At 29.6% G+C, this 22,203-nt stretch overlaps 1 protein-coding gene across 1 annotated transcript; it reads right to left on the reverse strand.

The window, feature by feature from the left end:
• Positions 1-478: 478 nt before the first annotated feature.
• On the reverse strand, positions 479-21,801 carry LOC113375445 (carnitine O-palmitoyltransferase 1, liver isoform). Its single transcript, XM_026615387.1, has 15 exons — positions 21,436-21,801; positions 7,219-7,477; positions 4,917-5,053; positions 4,678-4,834; positions 4,486-4,605; positions 4,102-4,425; positions 3,768-3,967; positions 3,571-3,703; positions 3,325-3,504; positions 3,231-3,256; positions 2,006-2,068; positions 1,355-1,536; positions 1,089-1,294; positions 662-1,021; positions 479-590 (listed from the first exon to the last, which is right to left on the reverse strand). The coding sequence occupies exons 2-15, from the start codon at positions 7,357-7,359 to the stop codon at positions 498-500; spliced, it is 2,322 nt and encodes a 773-aa protein (XP_026471172.1). The 5' UTR covers positions 7,360-7,477; positions 21,436-21,801; the 3' UTR covers positions 479-497.
• Positions 21,802-22,203: the final 402 nt, after the last annotated feature.

Consider the following 22,203-nt stretch of genomic DNA (forward strand, 5'->3'; position numbering starts at 1 on the left):
AATAAAATAGTGGTGCTTTTAAAATTTGAGCTAATACTTCGCTATTAACTATACATCAATTTACAAAGGCTAATCGCGGTCTGTGCCTTTGAATAATGTAACAAATTCAAGTGATTCACATAAATTATTATAATAATCTAAATATACTAATAACATTATTTCATTGCCTTTTTCAACTATAGTAGATATAAAGATATGTCTTCAATTAAAATTCATAATAAACATATACATAAAAACTCATTATGAAAAATTCTCTTTAACAAAAGATACATTATAACAGTTAAAAATTATTTAACAACTAGTGATGACGTTACTTTAAAACCAGCACAAGTGTAAAAGACCCCAAAATAAACAAATCGGGCAGGATACTTCTAACATCAGACTATAAGTTTCATTTTTCTTCATTGTCAATCAACATAGAAATTTTATTTATAAACTAAACTTTATATTGCATTGATATATACACAGATTTAGTGTCACGTCTCAGCATTAAATTTTTACGCTTTTTTCGCAGACTTTTTGAAGTCCGTGAACAATATTCTCATATCAGCCAAAGCTTTCTCAATTTGTTGTGCAAACTTGTTTGAATTCTGAAGTATTAAAAAGAACATCTTAGGTATAGTTCAATAAACATATAATAATTATTTTATATACCACTTACCGTTTGAGGTGAACTATTTTTACTACTGATATGGAAAAATATCAAATCCTCCCCTGCGATTATATATGAAACTCCATACCCATCATCAGCAACTGGCCCAAAACCACCGCCTGCACTAATACAATTTGGATATTTCTTTAAATCCATTTTGTTTGTCTGTCCATGCGGTGTTTGTGAAGTTGACAAACGCCAAGGCTCACTCAAAACTTCTTTCAGGAAGGGTGAATCTACTTCTAGGTATTTTGAAACTACATACAGACAGAAAAGATGTCGATCTATACCTTTTCCGCACATAGCATCTTGGTAACCAAGTTGGTGCTGCTTGCAAGCTGCATAGAGGAGTTTAACTCTTTCTTCAGTCTAAAGAAAAAAATAATAATTAAATAAAGAATGCATAAATATATAAAAATCCATCACCATGCCTTACAGTTTTAGTTGCGTCTTCCATAGATTTAACCCACGCGGCGGATTCTATAGTACAAGGTCTCACAGTTTCAGTTCTTCCCTCTCTGTATAATCTGGTCATAGAAGCCTCGTACGTCAGACTGAATTTACCAAAATCTCTATAATAAGCTAACTGTAAAGCCATCTGGATGTAGGCATCCGGTGAAACCCTACAGGTCTTCATAAAACCTAAATGATAACAGGTATGTAATACAGTTTTGATAATAATATTGGTTATTGTTGTTATACCTTTTCCATAATTATCGTGGACATATATCCTTAAATCCACATCATTCAATAGGCTCTGGGCTGCCAAATATGATGCTTCTATTGTTTTTTGACACTCGTCACTTTTCAGATCCCATTGAAGACGAACTGGAGTTGGTGGCTCAAAACCAATTTCACCTTTTGTGTTACCATTTGCATCATATCTGAAGAAAATTATATATACATAAGATAATACAAAGTAAATCCGTAAAAAATATAAAAATATTGATACAAAAATTGAGAAAAGTAATAAAATTAAGCTTCAAATTTCTATTTACTGTTGAATTATGCAAATATACTTGTAACAAAATAGCCCTAACCCTCCCCACTTGACTTTTATATTTTGATTATTATTTTAGTATAATTTACTAATTAAAAGCTTATTCAAACCAGAACCTAAGGCTTTTAATATAATTGAAAGCTGAATTAAATTGGGATTGTTTTATTAGTACTAACCAAACCATTTCTGTTAAATACAAATGATAATAAATAATTTTTGAGAAAGTTTTTAGTAAAAGCATAGTAAAGCTTTTATTACTTTGAGCTATATATAATTGTGATTGTAATAATTATTGGCAACAAAAGTTACACCTTATAATCTTTATTAATTAATTAAGTGATCATTCTATTTACCCTTCAACCAACTCATCTCCGATGATGCACTCCCAAAGATGTCCCATGATCGGAGCATCAGCCCTGTGACAAAAACCACAACCGTACTAAATATTTACAATTAATGATTGCAATTGCAACATTGGAAAATCATATTAAATAATACAATATCATCATATAATAAATAATCTGTCGACAGCTACACTACTGCACATCATGCCTAAATTTGCTGCAAATAATAACAATTATAAAAGAGGACTTAAGATGTATTTTGTTGCAAATTTATTAATTATGAATCTGATTGTGATTGGTTTTTATAAATATGCAAAAAATACCTCTACCAAAGCCCTAAAATGATACAAGCAAGACCGTATTCAGAATATTATTGAACTAATAACGCACAACAATTTTAAATAAAATTCAAAGCATAAATAATATAAGATAATATCTCCGCTTACGATCTTTTATATACATGCTATTGATACATGGTGTTTTGTTTCTAAATTATGAACAATATGCTCTTATCAACAAAACATCATATATCATTTATTGGTAACTATTCTAAAACCAAAGAATTCCAAGACCTAGAAAAAATACATAAGTTCATTAATCCATTAAAAGGTGCCAGACATAAAAATGAGGTGAGCAGTGCAAATAGACTTCTACTTTTTGGAATTTTTCAATGTTTTAATTACCCTTCGGACATCATGGCTTCCTCTGTAATGACAAGTTCCCAAATATGTGAAAGTACAGCTGCGTCGGCCCTATAAAATTTTATTCAGGCAAAACATTTGTTTTAATTAGTCATAATTTACTCACAAATATATTTAAACAAAGACTGTTAGAGAAACTTATTTCTTATACTTACAAATATCCAACGGCTTATTTTATTTCGAGCAAACTATTTTATAAAGTTCTAAACATCTATCATGACACTATAATCTAGTGACTGATGATTGTGAAAATTTGGAATAAAGTTTTACTTATTTTCCGTGACCATGCTGGACAAGGTTTGATAAACAAAATAAGCTCGTGATATCTAAATATCGTATCAGTGATAAACATAATGGCATAAACAAACCTATACTGCCTGGACTGAATATAAAATTCATATCATAGAAATAGTATCCACAAAATTGTCATTCAATAATCCAGTCCAGAAATATAGATTTATAATTGCATATACAATGTGCATTACATAAACTAACAATTCAAATTATAAGAAATTAACTAAAATAGAACATACCATGTGTGCTCAGCATTAAATCCAACCTGAAACATTACAAATAATTAATTTCACATGAATTGTAATTATAAAAAATCTGATTATATTCACATACCCGTCCATTGCTTCCAATACATAATGTGAATGATTTATCAAACCATCTGTTATGCCCATTTCCATGCAGCAATATCCTTCCATACCTGTCCAGTTTCTCTGGTTGTTTCTGATCAAATTCATAAGGCTCATCATCTAAAGCGACTACAAAAGCAGACTTCTCTATTAAATCTAAAGATACCTGATAAAACAATCAGAAATTTAAATTTGCTTTAATATAAAATTAGAGTTTGCAATGATTATTTACTTTATTAGGTCCTTTACTAAATAATTTCATTCTTGCATTCGCCCAATGTGTTCTATCTCCTGCCGTAAGTGCAGCAACTCTTTCCTCACCAGGAAGAGCCTCTGATTTATCAGCTAAAATTTGTTCTATTTGTCTAAAAGTAAAGTAGGATAATGAATTTCAGCATGGTATAAATATTAAAAATTAATTATTCTTACACTTGTATTTCACATGCATTCAGAATTCTGCCTTTGTGATAAATCATAACTTTGAAATAACGCCCTTTGTGATAGACAACAATGTGATTGCTGTCTGCATAGTGGACAATACGATCAGTTTCCACTCCTGGCTGACGAACCGTGTTGAAAATACGTTCATATTGCCATGAACACAAAGGAACAATGCCCTGGACCATTATCTGGAAATAAATAATAGACTGAGTCTAAGAACTAGACTAAAATTTAGACTAAAACATGTAGCAAAGTTTGAAAAAAAAAATAAATAGTGTAAAATATTTATAACAGGTTATTTCCTGAACAAATAGTGACCTACAGGTTCCAACTCTTGTCTCTCAACCAGCCTTCTCAATTTCAAACAGAGCGAAATTACTTGTGCAGCCCTCGCAGCCTGCACTTGTGTTGGATGCATCATGATAGCATCAATTCCATAGAAATTAGAATTCACCATTAAGGCTCCTCTCCCTCTCAAATAAACATATTCCTCCCACCAATCTGAGACATAGTTGCTCGACCACCAGGATTTCAGAAGGAGATATCTTTGCAGTTTCACTGCAATGCCTTTTTTGAATTCTTCAGTCAGACCTTCCATGCGCTTGTAACTGGCATCATCCAATAAGGGACGGACACTTCTAAGATACTAAAAAGAAACACAGCACAGTGAAGATTGATCTTAAGAAAATATCAGTTTTTCTCTTACTCTTTTGGTTGTGTCTTCAACCGATGGTAAAGGCAGTCTTGGCAGTGATCCTTGATAACTGTACAATCCTGGTTTGTTCCAACCGGACATGATTTTGACTAGCACAAGCCAAATCTTTGTCTAAAATATTAGTCACAACAATTATAAACCAATGCATATAATAAATACAATGAATTCTTTCAAATGCTTTACCGGTAACGAAACAGAAGTCCCTTTCCCTCTGGCCTCATACATCCATCCTTTGTACATCAGTAACAATTTAAATGTGTATCTTAAAACGAAAATTATAGTTAACCATAGACAAAGTGCCATTATGGCACATCCTGTTAGCTGCCAGCCTGTGGTAGACCTTGAACAATATAAAAGAAGTCACAATACATTTTTCTGAATTAATTTCACTGTCGGTAGATACTATAATTTATTCAACTTACCCTGGTAATAATGGTACAATTTTATTTACAAAATCATACGGCACCCTGTGTCCTGTGAAATGAATCGCTGCAATAATTGTGAAGAATATCCAGAGACTTTCAGTGTGCGCTGGATATACTCCATTGTGTATACTATTCTGTAAAATAAGAAATTAAGAAAATAAAAAACTTGATATATAAATATAAATATTATTATTACTGAAAGATAAATATTGGTGACGGATTTTAATTTCATAATAAATAATAATGCATAATAATTTATTGAGATGTTATAATTATGCCATAAATATATTTTTAAATGTTTTACACATTTATTTTATTATGAATTGATTATTATGTAAATAATTCCGTTATGAAAAAGTATAAACAAAAGTTGTTTAATAAATAAGTTCGTGAACTAATCAACAATAGAAGTCAGCTGGTGTCGACAGGAAAACAATGCCGGTAAGTTCAACAAGTCAAACGATCGAAATTAATCATTCAAAATGAAAACAAAAACGTCATAAGCAGAGTAATGAAAACAATATTTAATTTGGAGAGTTAATAGGAAATAAATAAAGAATAATAAATATATTGCCATATTTTTAGATTATAAAATTTTTTCCGCGGGCTGAGTTCAGTTAATTTTTTGTTATTGGCTGCATTGGCGTCTTAGATGAATTTATGCCAAAGCACCATTTGCCATGAAGTTAGTTGGAATGGTTTGACAGATTATTAATAACTATATACGGCCATTTAATAAACTTTACGTTATTTATATTTCTAATTTATTGTTTATTAATATCTCAATTTAAATCTAAATGAACCAAAGCAAGTTTCAAATTAATGGCTCAAGTGTTTTCAAAAGTCAAGCAATGTTTCATTTATTACTATATATATTATCATTCATATTAAATTTTACTGTGATATCTTACCAAATGTCAACAGGAAGTGTACAAAAAATGAAGCAAATTTTTGGGTATGTTTAGTCTATTAAATTGTTATTCTTCTACGTTATTAAGCCTATTCTTGGATTAGTTTATCCTGCTATCTTACAGTAAAATAAAAAAAAACGTGAATAAAAAAAAATATTTCAATTTTTTTATTAAGATTTTTATATTAGACTGATTCTGGAATCAAAGCAAATTTTATGTTACGATAAGAAAGTAGTAAGAATAAGTAAAAGCTCATTTAAGAATAGGCATATATTTTTCAGATATCGATAAGTTTATTATGAGTATTATATAGAGTACTATGTCATGTATGCTATAAATAACTCGTTTATGCTAATAATAAGTTAGCATAAGTAAGTGCAGATAATAAAGCGACTATTTGTTATTGCATTCAATGAATATAGAAAAACTTCAAATGTTATTAACACTTTACAGGCATGTATCACATAATCGATAAATGCACTTCTTAAAAGAAATATATTCTATATACATTAGAGAAAAAGTTGATGATTTGAATGCTATGACTAGCTAGTACAGTTGGCATAAATGTGTCAACTTAATTTCATTACCAAATTGAATGTGTTAATAAACAAACATGTTTACAAATCTGCAAAACGTAAAATCGTCCTTGAACAATTCGCGATAATTCAATCCGCAAAGATAAAACACGCGATTTAAATTCTTTCGTTTAATTCCTGTTGCGAGGTTATCGACCTAATCGTTTATATATTCATTAATTATATCACCTGTAAATTTTAATTTGTTAATTTAATATAATTAAAATGTTAGACAATTTGTTATAATTAATTGTACAAATTATTCTAACATCATACAATCCTACAACAACTTATTGCACTTTAAAATCACATTTCAAAATACAAAATCAACATATATTTTTTCTATTCTTTGAAAATTATCTTTTTCTATTCTATTGAAAATTATCTAACCAGTTTTATAATCAGATTAATTTATTGCAGATGTGCTTTAGAAATTGCTAACAAACAAAACTGTATATTAGATATATCGATCTTGCCAATTTTCAGTTCAGTTTTCTTTGTCAAATGAGATTAAAATTTTAGTCATTTTGCCCAGCATAATTTGTACATAATTTCATTGCTTTTATCCAAAGTTAGCAATCTGAACTTAGTATACCAAAAGTCAATTTGGTAAATTTGTGTACCAGAAAACATCAATTTGGTAAATTCGTGCATCAAAAGTCACCAAGAATATTGGAAAAAGAATTTTACTAATTCATAGCTGTTGTTAAATTAACATATTAAATGAATCTCAGAAACATGCTTTTCCGCAAATCCCTTTGTTGGTTCCAAACCAAAAACAATACAGATCCAATCTTAATTTCCTTCCCTTACCCTGAATCTGGCCAGCCGCTTCTTCCACGACCTGACACCAGACTCCCAGACCAGGTGAAGAACCTCACGATCAAAATTGACGTCCCATCCCTCGTGGGTGATTGCAAACGAGAAGGCGACAGCCGAATGGGCTTCAGCCATCTCGGTACTATTTGTAGCCTTTCTTTTAGAATTTGTGGATCCTCGTAGGAAATCCTCTTTGGAGGCGAAGAAGTCCTTGAACTTGTCTTTGGTGTCGGTTTCCGACCTCGGATGATGTCTGGAAAAAGGAAGAGATTATGATAAAGATCTACTTTAACTTTTTATAAAAATATATACCAGGAAAAAGTGCTGAATAAAGTGGGAGGAGAAAAAACTTTATTGAGCACGATCATGAAAAGGAAATAAACTGGATCAGATCCATATTGTAAAAATTGTCTGCTGCAAAAATAGAAGGAGTTGAAGGACTAAAAAAATGAATGCAGATGTTTGATGATTTACAAGAGAGGAGAATGTATAGAGAATCAAGTTAGGTAATGTGAATAATAATATTAATACTAATAGCAATATTAACATAGAGGTGAAGGAAACGAAGTCAATGGTGTTTGGTGTTCTTTCACCTTGTAATACTATATATTACACGATACTAGTCCATTATTTTACTACCAAGTACGTAATTTCACTCAAGTTACCATTTTTGATCGCATCGAGAACATTTTTGCATTTCTATAATCATTATGAGTATGCGTAATTGTTGCAGAGTTCTGTTAGACGTACACTATAAAACTTTGTACAATTTTATAAGTTACAAGTTAAGAGGTAAAATAAACTAATGTTTTCAAAAATATGCCAACCTGTTGAATATGTAAGAAAACATTATGTCACACACTGGAACTTTCACTAACTGTTTATTTTTCTTAATTATTAACAAATTCACCACAACTATTTAGTTAATTGTAAGTTCAAACAATTATTTAACTGAAAATTTACTAATAATACAATTAAATATTGACTTGAGCTTGGTATTAGTTATTTAACTAAGGTAAAGCCGGCCACAGACGTAACTGTATACTTGCGCAACCTGCGACTTGTGCATGTATTCTCTAGCGTCTGTGGGGTGTTTTTTGCGCAACTTGACAGACTGGTGCAAGCGAGTAGGCATGAGCACTTTTTCATTATTTTAATTGCGCATTTATTCATGTCGGCAAGTTCATTCGTCGGCCGCGTGTGGCAGCACATATCCCGTTTTTATTTTACTTTGTAGCAAATTCATAATACAAGTTTATGAAGTTATCGACAATTAAAAGTTATTAAATTAGCCCTCTGAACACTTTGAATTCTCTTCTGATGCTGTAAATACATAAATTAATAAAAAAGATATATTTTTAGGTTATGTTTTGACATTTATTATTTGACATTTGTGATATGCTTGCGCAAGTACTTGAACATAAACTTGAACCGTCTGTGGGCGCTGTGAAAATACGCCTGGTTGCGCATTCATTCAGTTGCGCAAGTATACAGTTACGTCTGTGGCCGGCTTAACAATCATTCAATTATTTATTTCAACAAACAATTTATACGTTATTAAGTGTAATATAAACAATACTTGTTTATCAAAAGTATTTAATTCATTAAATCGTTTATTTTTCCGTTTTCAACAGTATCTACTACTCATTGGTGATGACAACGATAGCCATAGTCCTCTTTATGTTTACTATTACAACAACAAATAAAAACCAGTTTAATTATTGTAATTATATAAAATTGCATGTAATACAATAATTAAAGTTAATAAGAAGATGATCAACTTGCTGGTGTAGACCAGACGTTGTCAAGCAGGAAGAAAAGAAGATGTGGGAAAAATAGTAAATAGTGAAAGTCACCACAACTATTGATTGTGTGATTTTTGTCACAGGGATATTGATTTATCTATTGAAAATTATCTAACCAGTTTTATAATCAGATTGATTTATTGCAGATGTGCTTTAGCAATTGTTAAAAAGAAAACTGTATATTAGATAAATCGATCTTGCCAATTTTCAGTTCAGTTTTCTTTGTCAAATGAGATTAAAATTTTAGTCATTTTGCCCAACATAATTTCTACATATTTTCATTGCTTTTACCCATAGTTAGCAATCTGAATTTTGTATACCATAAGTCAATTTGGTAAATTTGTGTACCAAAGAACATCAATTTGGTAAATTCGTGCATCAGAAGTCACCAATTTGGTAAATTTGCATAACAGAAGCTCGTAATCTGGTAATTTTGAGCACCAGAGATAAACAATTTATACATTTGTGCAAAAGAATTTAGCAAGCTTATAATTTGTGCAACAGATGAAAGCAAATTGATATTTTTTATACGAGAAATACTGAAAATGAAATCTGATGCACTAGGAATCAGCAAAGTGGTAGTTCTGTGCACCAGGAGTTAGCAAACTAGGAATTCTTTTGAAAAATAATTAGCTTGCAAATTGTTTTATAAAAAATGTATATTCATCAATTTGTTTACCAAAAATAATGGATGTAGCAATGTTATTAACCAGTAAACATCAATCTGGATATTTTTGTCCGAAAAAAATTAAAGCTGGCAAAGTAGAAATAATCTATTGATTTGATGTAACAATTAGCACATATATAATTCAAGACACAAAACAGAAGATCATCCTTTATCAAAGAAAATCACATTTTAAGACACAAGACACAAAATCTTTTTAATTGACCAAATAATGATATTTTTCATATAACCCACATCAATGCACACACAATGCCACTAAAGGTACTAATTTACTTGTCCATGAAGCGGAGCGCCCAAAATTTGGGGCAACACTCAGCACCATCGAGGTCAGAGGCAATAAATAAAAATTAGAAAGTGAAGTGAGACATCTGTTACGACATCAATGTATTAAAATAAATACCATAATACCACGAGACCGCAAAGTAGTGTTCGTGTATTGAATGCACTTTGATTGAAATGCATCATGGAAAAAAATTAAATAAGTATACTTGTAGAAAAACCTGTAATTGACTAATTACCATCGACGTCGCATAAAAGTCTAAGAAGACGTCAGAAAATAATAATAAACATAAATCCAACACTTGCGGATTTGATGGAAGAAGAAAGTATCTGATGTTAAATGATAGGTACTTATCATTAGTAAAGTAATTTATAAAGGCAAATTTTATTTTGAGGAATCTTGATAGGTTAGACAACGTTATAGATGATTTGATTTTAAATCAAATTTTCTAATAAAACTCTTAATACTTTTTTTTAACAATTTTCATCTCTTGTTGCCCTTTATGAGTGTAAAGAGTAATTTACGATTTTTGATGTTAGACAAATTTGTTAAATATTCAATACATTACAATTTTGTTTAGCACATCATCTATGCATATCTAATCATCTAGAATTTAGAAACGAGATAAAGAATAATTGCACTTCCAGCACAGACATAAGAAATATTAAAATCACATATTCAACAAATTCATGAATAACCTTAAAGTTTTTAACTTTTAACAACAGTTGCAGTTTGCAACAGTTCAGAAATTAATCGTACTATATAAAGTTCACAAATTTAATCAAGTCCTATTCGACGGTCTTGTAATTTACGACTGAACTTCCTATTTGATAATTATTGAATCGCAAAATGAAAATATTCTAAATGAATATTTAATCGAAGAGGGAGTAAAGTACAAAGACAAAAACAATGCACTTGCCCTCCCTTCCCGTTGATCAATTAATTAATAATTAACTATGCATTATTATCATACTATATAAACATAAACAATGATGAGAGATCAATATATTGAAAATCAATATTTATTCAAAGACGATTTTAGAGTCTTTAGGGCCTTGTATAATTCCGCACTATAAACAGTACAGCGTCTAAAACCACATTTAATAAGTCCTTTATGTTACCTACATTGTCACCCCAAAAACCTTAAAGAGTCCAACAGCGTAACCCAAGTACGTCCTGAACAAAAAAATTGCTTGCTCCATCATTTTTTATCACCACCACCACTTCCACAAAAAGTCCTTGATCACAAAAAACTTCCATAAAACACCAAAAATTAGATTTTATTAACTTCTCTGGGGGATTGCTTAAGTCAAAATGTGAAAAACCAGGTATGGTCTCTTCCTTCAACCGAGTCCCCCACTTCCATGAATTGGTAGAAGAGTAAACAAGTAATGTGGAAATTTTTTTTGCATAATTTCGAAAAACAATTGGATTAAAATGACTAGTGATGGATGAAGGTGATTCGTATAAAATATGCAGAAATAATTTAAAAAAAATAAAAAGGAAGAAGTGCATTTTTAGACGGACTGGAATATCCGGTTCTTGCTTAGCGAGATTATTTTAAATTTTTTGCTAAACAAATAAATTCTCTTTTGGATAACTATCAATAAGCAGAAGAAGGAGGAGATACATGTTCTTGTACAGGTTTGTGAAAACTTATTACAGAAGTTCATAAAATATTAATTCAGGTCAGGGCTACATATTTACATAATCATAATTACATAAGAATTAGTCAACTTCGAAATCAGCTGAGAAGGATCTGATTGTTTTTGAGATTTTAAAGTATACTGAGTTAATGTATAGTGTAAATATATTAGACAATATTATAGATAATTTAATTTTGTATAACTTTTCCGAATACATCATTTAAATCGAAAGATATAAATGGTTTCTAACACAACTGACAAAGTCGACAAAAATACTCAAATGCGCCAGGATCAATGGCCTGATTGTGAGTTCAATGGCGATTTTAGAGTGTAGAGTATTTAGAGAGTTGCTACATAATGTAAGACAATATTATAAATCATTTAATTTTGTACAAATTTCGAATGCAGAATTCATATCAATCGAATGCTTCAAAAGTTGCAAGAAAATGAAAATTGCATCGTGTGGCTGTGCCTAATTTCTCTAAAGCAATATAGCGTAAAAGTTAAATTCATATTGAATATTAAGTATATATATTTTTATATTTAAAATATTATTATAAAGCGAGACTTTAGGCCTGTCCTTACAGTGTGAATCATATTGTCCTATACCCCAATTTTGGCCTAAAACTCTTTTTGGGTCTGGTTCCTTCCTAAGAATCGTTTTGAAGTGATTTCCTGTATGTATATATATGCCTAGAACATAGCTCTGGACGGATCAGAAACATGGACTCTGAGAAAGCCCACAAGAACTATCTGTAGAGTTTTGAATAATGGTGTTGGAGGCGAATGGAGAAGATAAAGTGGACTGACAAGGTAACAAATGAAGTCCTAAGAAAAGTGGGCGAAGGAAGGACTCTACTGAGCACGATCCTGAAAAGAAAAGGAAACTGAATCGGACCCATTCTGCAAAAAGAGCGCCTCTTGCATGACGTCGTTGAAGGCAAAATAGAAGGACTGTAAAGATTGGGAAGAAGAAGAATGCAGATGATTGGCGACTTCCGCGAGAAGGGAGATAAGAAAAACTAGGAAGCACAAGTTTGGAAAGAAAAATTCATAAAAACAAATATAAAGTGATTAATGATCATTAACTAATGGTAATAAAATGGTAATGGGAATAATAAACAAGGCAGGGGAAGAAAATCATTGATTTTGTGGCGCTCTCATACCATGGACCTGCCTTCGGGCAGACTACTATTTATTATATATATATATATTTATATACATATATATTATAAAATCCAGTTCTCTTTTATTAAAATTTTAACCCAGACCTACTTTTATTTTCGTTGTTGTTTTGTTTTGCATTTTTATTTCGTAAACTTTTAAGAATGAATATTTAAAAATCCGGTTATTTTCTGGACATTTCATTACAATGGATACAAAGTCCGGTCAAAAAACTCCATATTCTAATTTTATTTGTTTATATTGATGGAATTGTTTTCATAAATATATTAGAAATGAAATTAAAATCGAATAGAAGACAATAAAGCAGCCGGGTGATCATATTTTGAAATTATAATTAAAATATGTATTAAAACCTAGATTATATTATATTAAATATATATATATATATATATATATATATATATAACCTTCGACGGTGTTTATCAAGCCGAACATTATTTTCCTTTACACATTATTAAATTCTAATGCGAAATGTAAATGATTCGTATTATTGTTATTGAAGACGACCTTACTGCTTTTTATGTCTATTTATAATATGATTTTATTACTCATTTATTCTTTTTGGAAATTCAATAACTAAATAATCAAAACATAAATTAGTATAAAATAGTATAATACATATTAATTGATTTGCCAACAGTGTCATATTCGATGAACTCTATTATTGGAAGCACCTTTTGTATTACAACTTTGTAATTTATTGTGTTATATTTCTAGATATTTATTGCAACAATAAATAATAATTTTGTTAACTTGTGCAACAAAATGGCGGTATCCGAGTGGAAAGGGTTTTAACTGAGTTGCCTATTGTAACAGCAAATACTAAAATTAATGTGAATGTACAAGTTACATTAACTTCACTAAAATGTTTGTGAAATTGTTTCCACACATTTCTTATTTATATTATTGATGCTTAAATATTCATTGCTTTATATCAATCTAAAATACCTGTAAGTATTACGTTTTTTTTCGTAATATGTGGACTTTGTACTAGAGAACGATAACATGTTGGCAATCGATTTTTTTTAGAATTCCGCAAAAATCTGCTTCGAACTGGTTAATGAATCGCGAATTGTATTTGTAAATATTGCGCGCGAATTTTTTTGGCAACTATTAGTCATTTTGGAATATGATATCAGAGAACTAAATAAATTAATAAATTATATATATATATATATATATATATATATAATAAATAAATTCACTAAATAAATCAAATATTGTGCTTTATTCAAGGAGCTCTTCAGAACGCGTATGTGCCTATGATAATTAAATTTTCAGAAAAACATAATAAATATGTTAAAATAAATAAAAAACATATATAAAAAAGATAAGAACATGACATATATAAATTAATATATATGTACACTTCATACATACATATATGCATATACAGTTGAGTAATTATGAAATGAAATTGCTGAACAAATTAAAGAGAGGGCGTGGTGCGAAAAAGGTTGGAAACCACTGCCTTAGGGTTAACTAGTCACGCAAAGCACCTTTACCTAAACAACATGCAACACTCTAATTTATATTAGTGCATTTATTCAGTAAATATCTTAACAATTCCATTGATGGAAAATGTGTGCTTGTTTAGTATCTGCAAGTTTTTAGAGCATTTCTAAAATCACTAAAACATAAAGACAAGACATACAAGTCCACAAACAATTTACTACAAAGTGCTTTTTTAATTTATGTGAAGTCGCTTTAGAGAGTAGAGCATAATAATATTAGTCATTATGAATTATTTCACAAATTTACCGAAGACTTCTCTCATACCTATCGAATTTGTTATTAATTGAAAGATTTAATAAAATAAAGTGCAAAGTTATTGCTCTAGAAACAGTATAAAAAGTAATAAATACAAATTTGAAGTTTAATATATATATATATATATATATATATATATATATATAAACTACACATAATGGTTAAAGACTTTGCACGTCTAGACGTCTAAATTGCATCCCAAAATAAAATACATATACTCCAAACAAATATAGGAGGAGAGGAACTTTTACGAATAGCACACAATGACTTATAAAATAAATATTGAATCACTGGATATACTGTATATTATATTTCATAAATGCAGTGAAGTCATTAATTTTTTAAATACTATCCACATAATCGTTAGTTATAAAAGTGAATCGCTACATTAAATGTACAAGATAAAAACGAATTCTGAGTTAACAAAGTCATTAAATTTTAGTATTTATTGTTAAATACATATATTGATAATATTATTAGTATGGAAGATTTGCCAGAAAAAGGGGTCATGCCCATGGTGAGCACCACATTTGAGCTGTGTACCCTTGTTTGTAGAGCACTTTTTACTTCTCTAACTTTACTTAACTGGACTTTAATTTCTTTGAAAGAGCATACTTTAAATTCATGCATGAGCATTAATTTACTTTTTGTCTCTGATCAGTAGAGCCATCTCCAAAGGTAGAATCTGATCCGTATATATATATATATATATATATATATATATATTTGTGTGTGTGTGTGTTATTATATAGATATAATAAATAATGCATTACAAAAGGTCATACGACCATTTACGTCAACCATTTGTATCGATATTGAACTTTCTCTATATAAAGAGTACTGCATTCATAATTAATACAATGTCGATACTAAAAATAGACATTTACACAATTAGAATTCATTAATTATTAATTTTAAATTCGTCCATTAAATTTAAAAATACAACATCAATAAAATAAGAATTACTAAGTTGCTTCCGCAAAGCTCCTTCGACCATATTTAATTTTATTCTGTATGTAAATCTAGAGAAGGCAAGTTCAATAAATAGCTAAGATAGTTTCAATCAGCGCCCGCACTATTTGATCGAATAACTTGTATTTTGCGCATTTGCCGCTTATATCAAGATTTAAATTTTGATTTATCATTTCCACGTGGAAGATAGTATTTTTTATTATTTCATAATTATGGCTTTGATAATATCTCATATAGTTCAAAATGTATAATTGGAAGCGAAGATGATAAGAGGCTCGGTCAAAGTTCTCAAGACGTCTGGGGAAATGTTTTCGAAATGATAAGATTAAAGGCAAAAAAATATAGAAATTTGGGGAAGTGATTCATAATTAGAATGAGATAATTATAATAAGAATTAAACTTAAATATAAAATATTGTTCCTTGTTATGTTCGTCATGACAAATAATAAAACTAAATGTGTTATTTAACCAAATTTTGTATCATCAGTATCTTTAATAATCTCCTAATATCAAATTTCAATTATTAAAAATTGAAAATTTGCAAGTTTAGCAAATTTATAAAACTTGATATGCAAAAACTTCAATGCACGTGTATGACAATAATAATAGTCATTGTTGCAATTTGAATATTTAAATATCGAACGTGATTTTCATATATACTTTTCATATTTAAATTTATAAATTTTTACAAAACTTATTAATCCCTATGTTGTTCGCTGGTGTATTTTCTTGTCCACTTGTTATCTCCACCAAACAATTAGTTGACCTTAATTAGATAATAGATAATATTTTATCCACATTTTATCCAACAAACAACTACTACTTCATACTTAATCCACCAGACATAAACTACTCATTCATGCTTCATCCGCAAGACAAATACTGATAAATATTACTTCCATCAGACAACTATTTATTTAACAATTCATTCCCAGACATAACCACAAAAAAATCATGAATATTGGAATCACTCTTTAATTCACTATTATCTATGACTTCCATTCATCGTACTACTTTCCCTAAATTTAGCTATCAATAAAACATCTATAGTACAACGTTTGACTCTTACTTTATCCATCAGACAGATCCACGTTAATTTCCTCCACGAAATTACCATTTACTCCTGAATTTTCACGTCAAGGTCGAGTTTCTAATTGCTCATTTCTCAAACTAAAATTAATTGGCGGAAATAAGCAATAAAAAAAGTTGAGCACCTTACTTGATTATGATGACGAGGATGATTAAGATAGATGGTTATATGTACATATATAAATATTTATAATCGTTCCGAATGATAAAACAAGGTCAAATAAATAGAAGAGACTCTCGTCCGCAAAGACCGCCACAAAGTGCTTATTTCGCAAATAAATATCGTCAAAACTGTAAAACCTCGCAGTTAGTTTATAGAAGATTGGATTGGATATGAATTTGAAGACATTTGATCGTAAAGGGTAGTCAGGAGGAATGAAACTTCTTGGATTCCCCTAGCCAAACCATCACCCAAGACCAAGTCATGATTTGGGACAAGGATTCTTCTAGGCAAGGAGTCATTCGTGACAAGAACTCTTCTAGCCAAGTCATCACTAGAAACAAGAATTCTTCTAGCCAAACCATGACTTGGAACAAGGATTCTTCTAGTCGAGGAGTCATTCGGGACAAAAATGCTTTTGAATTCAAGGAGTCATTCGAGACAAGAACTCTTCTGGCCAAGTCATGACATGGGACAAGGATTCTTCTAGTAGAAGGAGTCACACAGGACAAGAATGCTTTAGAATGCAAAGAATCATTCGAGACAAGGATTCTCCTGGTCTAAAAGTTATTGGATTATCTATTCATGAACCCAATGATTCGTGTGGTCAATAAACCAGAAGCCAATAGATCATAGTGTAGTCATCTCCTAAAGACATTACGGTCCGACCAAAATGTTCCAGAATCTGATAATACAAGACCTTTGGCGGTGGTGGTATCAATTTATCTGTTATATCCGCGAAATCAAATTTTGCTGCTAGACTTCGAGTATTGATACGTATCAATAAAAGTTTTAGAATCGCGGACGCAAACTTTGCCTTCGGGAGCGAAGATCCATATATGTTTATTTACTACGCACGAGGCACCAAATAGACAGGGCGCCGGAGACCTTTTAATATAAAAATAATTCTACATAACTTTTTTATTAATTTTCATTGATATTTTTTCAATATTTAATATCTATAATAACGACCTATTCTAGTAAAGTTAGATATTCTTCAAAGAATCTTATATTTTATGAAAAAGCAACATTTTTGGTAATGCGTTATTTTCTCAAAAAAAAAAAAAAAAAAAAAACAATTATACCTTATACATTGTTATGAAAAATTTATGAATAAAAATGTTGAAATGTTCTATTATATACAAATCGATGTTTTTTTTAACATAAATACAAATTATAAGCAAATGACGGATGAACTCTATTTTGAAAACATGCAATTTTTGATATATAGTATTTCTTATAATTTGCACCCTATTAATTTTATAAGCCCCCTTTCTTTTATTATTGTTTTTACTATTATTATTAATTATTGTTTGGGTACGTCTACAATATTATTATTTATCATTTTATCAAATACGCGCTCGCACTTCACGATGACGTCTGACCTACTTAATTTTTTTTAATTCAATTTACGATATGTTTTGGCTGCTAGGAAATGATATTTATCAAATAGTCAGGGATTAGAAACCTGGATAAAAGGCTTACTCCTAGGTACGTGCATAGGAACACGGTTGGATCTCGCAAAAAAAAATTAGTTAGAATTAGAATCTCGTGAAGTGGTGAATTAAAAAAATATATCTCTGATGTGGGGCTCTCTGTTATTTATGCACGAACTATATATAATTTATTTCTGTATGCTATTTATTTATTTAATCCTTATCAATAACAAAGTAAACAAAATGGCAAAATGTAGACGTATCACATTGCATAAAGATAATTGCTCAAGTGTCATGTGATGATATAAGACTCCTTTTTTATACACTAAGGTATGAAATTACTTGCAATTAATTAAACAGCATTAAAGAGACGCCTTTATAAAATAAAAAAGCATTTACGGAGCTTAAACACACAATCTAAAATTAATGTTAATTTTACATATTATCATGTCTGGTACGAATATTAATTATTAAAAATGTTTGTGTTTGACTAAAATTTAACATTAAATAATGCAAGATAATTTAATTAACATTAACAGCAATTAACTTTGGACAAACTACCAAACTTTTTAATCTAAAAATATGCATCTCGACTTAGCTGTATTATTACTATAACAAACTTTATTTTTTTTTTCGAAATGTAAATTTAAAATAAGTTACTTGTAATTAATATTTCTTTACTTGCAATTAATGTTACGGTCCTATATATGCAATCCAAAAACACCTGCATAAAAAATTGAGTCTTTTGCAAATCCGCTAGTTTATCATTATTATAATTATTATTATTACAAAATGCGGTTTCTGGTCGTATTAAGTTAATCTCTTTTGTATTGTGTTTTATGTGCTGATAAAAAGTAGGAAATCAATATTTTATCAGTATAAAAAATTAAATCCATTGCACCGTTAACTGATAAGCCAGCCATCAAAAATATTGATATTGGTTTGAAAAAATCTGTCGCTAACACCAGGAATTTACGAAGTGTTTATCCTTTAGAGATCTTTTAGTTTAAACTAAAAATGCACTTTAAGGGTAATTTGGTAATTTGATTTGATAAATATATGCTAAAATATAAAAAAACCTGTATTATTTGCAAGCTGTTTTAATGGTGTCTTGCATCGCCATGGCCCAACATGAACCAAAGTTCAAAATATGCCAACCTTTCAAAAAATAATAATATAGAAATAGAAATAACTTTCTCATTAATAATTTTTCATGCGCATTTTACAACCCGTCAACATTATACAACTTTTAAAATTAATAAATAAATATGAAAGCAACAAAAAAATGCATACCGATTTATTTTTCTCATAAAGATCTCAGAACAATAAATATGTATTCTATAAAAACACGCATAATTTATCCTTATTATTATAATTCCTTCCCAATTTTCAAAACAAAAAAATATACATGCATTCCATTCGCCAAATATATCAATCCTGGTCTATTTATTATTCCTTCCAAGTTGTTACATAAATATTTAGAAAGTCTATTAATATATTCCTAGTTGTGAAAGCAGGAAAAGCTGCCGGTTCGCTATTTTTCCACCATTGCAAATTGCATTCCATTCCGTTTAATATTTCTTCTACTAAAACAGGATTCATTAATGAACATTTTGTTATTTATTTATTTGACACACATAAAATAATCTCTAAATTAGAATTTACTTGGCAGAGGTCAAAATGCACCGTTTAAAAGTAGAGAGAGAGAGACTTTCACCAAGATTAGAAAGGGCTCCGGGGGAAATATAGTAAGAAATAAATAAAAGGTCGGACAAAATGTATGAATGAATAAATTTTGGAAAATAATATGCATGTAACATTCATAAGTAATTATAAAACGTGTCTAAAAGACATATTTGTAGAATATGTTGGTATAATAGACACTTTGAAAAATATTATGTGAAAATAACAAGGTTGTGAGTAACAAACAATTAATCCTGAGAGCTCTTTAAAAGAAAATCGGTTAAAATAGTCAAAAATGTGGGCGGCAATTTCATATAAAAAAATCTGTATAAACTTACAAGACTAATTTAGAATTAAAATATATTATTAATATATTCAATTTTATATCGTTTGCACCCTTAATAAAAATTTTGGAAGAGTATAAATATGTGAACAATATATATATATATATATATATATATATATAAATATATATGTAGTATTAAGAAGAATGTAGAATTCAAATATACTCAATTTTATATTTGGGGCTTTATATTCATATTTATATTCATTTCTTTTGAGTAAAATTCTACATCAGTGCTCCCACTATAGATTTATATACCTGTGTGAGTACTACACAGGTATAAAAACATGTATTTGCACAGAAACCTGTTCAAAGACTTAAAAACGTACAATTAAGTCTTCAAACTTAGTAATAATAGTTTTCATATGATTTTTATTACCAATTTAGAAGACATTTTAAACATGACCTACTTTTTCAACACTCAATGTTATTTATAATGTTACACTTTAAAAGATTGCACATGTGTTATGTAAACATTGTGAGGGTGTGTAAATAATTAAAAACACATGTTTTATTTGTAAATCGATGCAGATGTTTAAATAAAGACTAGGTAGAGATGGTATTGACTCGAGTAATGCCTTGTTGAGAAATATATGAAAAAAAGTAGAAATTAAGAGTTTTGTATATTTACTTCAATAAGTAAAAGATAATGTAATACATAGGATAAAGTTTTATAGGACAAAGCAGAGTACAACGAGTATACTAACAATAAGAGTAACAAATGTACTTAAAACAGTAATTATTAATTGCATTCAGTTCCTTTTCATATCCAGTGTTCTAGTTGTTAATCCAGTAATTTATAAAAGTTTTACTTGATTGAATTGAAGACAATGAGTAAAATGTATCCAAAAATACAAACTGCCTATATCATCGATTGCATATAATTTACTTTTCAAATATCATGTTCCAGTCTTCAAATCTAATGCTCCTCAATGTTACAATTTGAAGTAAGGATGCAACTTGCATTAAATTTAATAAATCCTTAGACCGACTACATGTTTCTGACCCGTACAGAAATAAGGCCACTTTACTTACAAGCCTATATTGTTGTATAAGTATTAAAAAAATTAAGGAATGATTAGTGTGATAATAAGATTTTTACACAGATGTGTTATAGTCAGTGATACATGTGTATATTTATTTCTATCACCACTTACCCTTAAGTAGGCCAAACTAATTGTATCCCTTCAGTCTGCTCGTGTGTCCCTAATTCTAATTAAACTTAAACCAACACTTTCAATATCGTCCAAAGTCTAAAATGCGTTCCTGCCATTCACTTTAACTAAACAACTGCGACTAGATCCAAATCTCTCAATGTGTAGTGTTTGTTGTTAGATTATCACAGAGCCGTTTCACGACCTTTGTACGCAATACGTCATGATGCTCTCTAATACATGCTAAATTATAAAATACATTTAAAAACTTTTTCAATTTGGCTACCTACGATCTATATGTGTACAAAAACGTTGCTAATTTTAATGTATTGCACAAGACAGACATGCGACTAGAGAAGTGGCTTGTCTTGTGTCTTGTGTTTAGCTTTGTGCTCGTCTTGGTCAACACCACGTGTCAGATGGGATAATGGACTGATAGATGGCAGGAGGATTAAATTAAGTACGAATTCAAAAAGTGACATTTTGGGATTTTCGATTTATTCATAAAGTTAGATAATTATGTATAATTGTTTTTGAATAATTTTAATAGTATAATATGGTACTTAATACTACTGAGTGAAGTTAGCAACAAATCAACAATTCTGCAATGATGACAACAAAAGGACTTCTAAACCTAATCCTTCAAATCCATAGATAAAAGAAGAGTTCAAATCCTTCGCAATAGTGGCGAAATGTTATATTACACATTCGTTTTTATATAGTTTATTATATAGTAGTGCAATGAATACATATGTAAATATTAAATATTCA

Source organism: Ctenocephalides felis, unplaced genomic scaffold (assembly GCF_003426905.1).
Source record: "Ctenocephalides felis isolate EL2017-DRISC unplaced genomic scaffold, ASM342690v1 CF-g0.4_SCAFFOLD_00845, whole genome shotgun sequence".
NCBI lineage: Eukaryota > Metazoa > Arthropoda > Insecta > Siphonaptera > Pulicidae > Ctenocephalides > Ctenocephalides felis.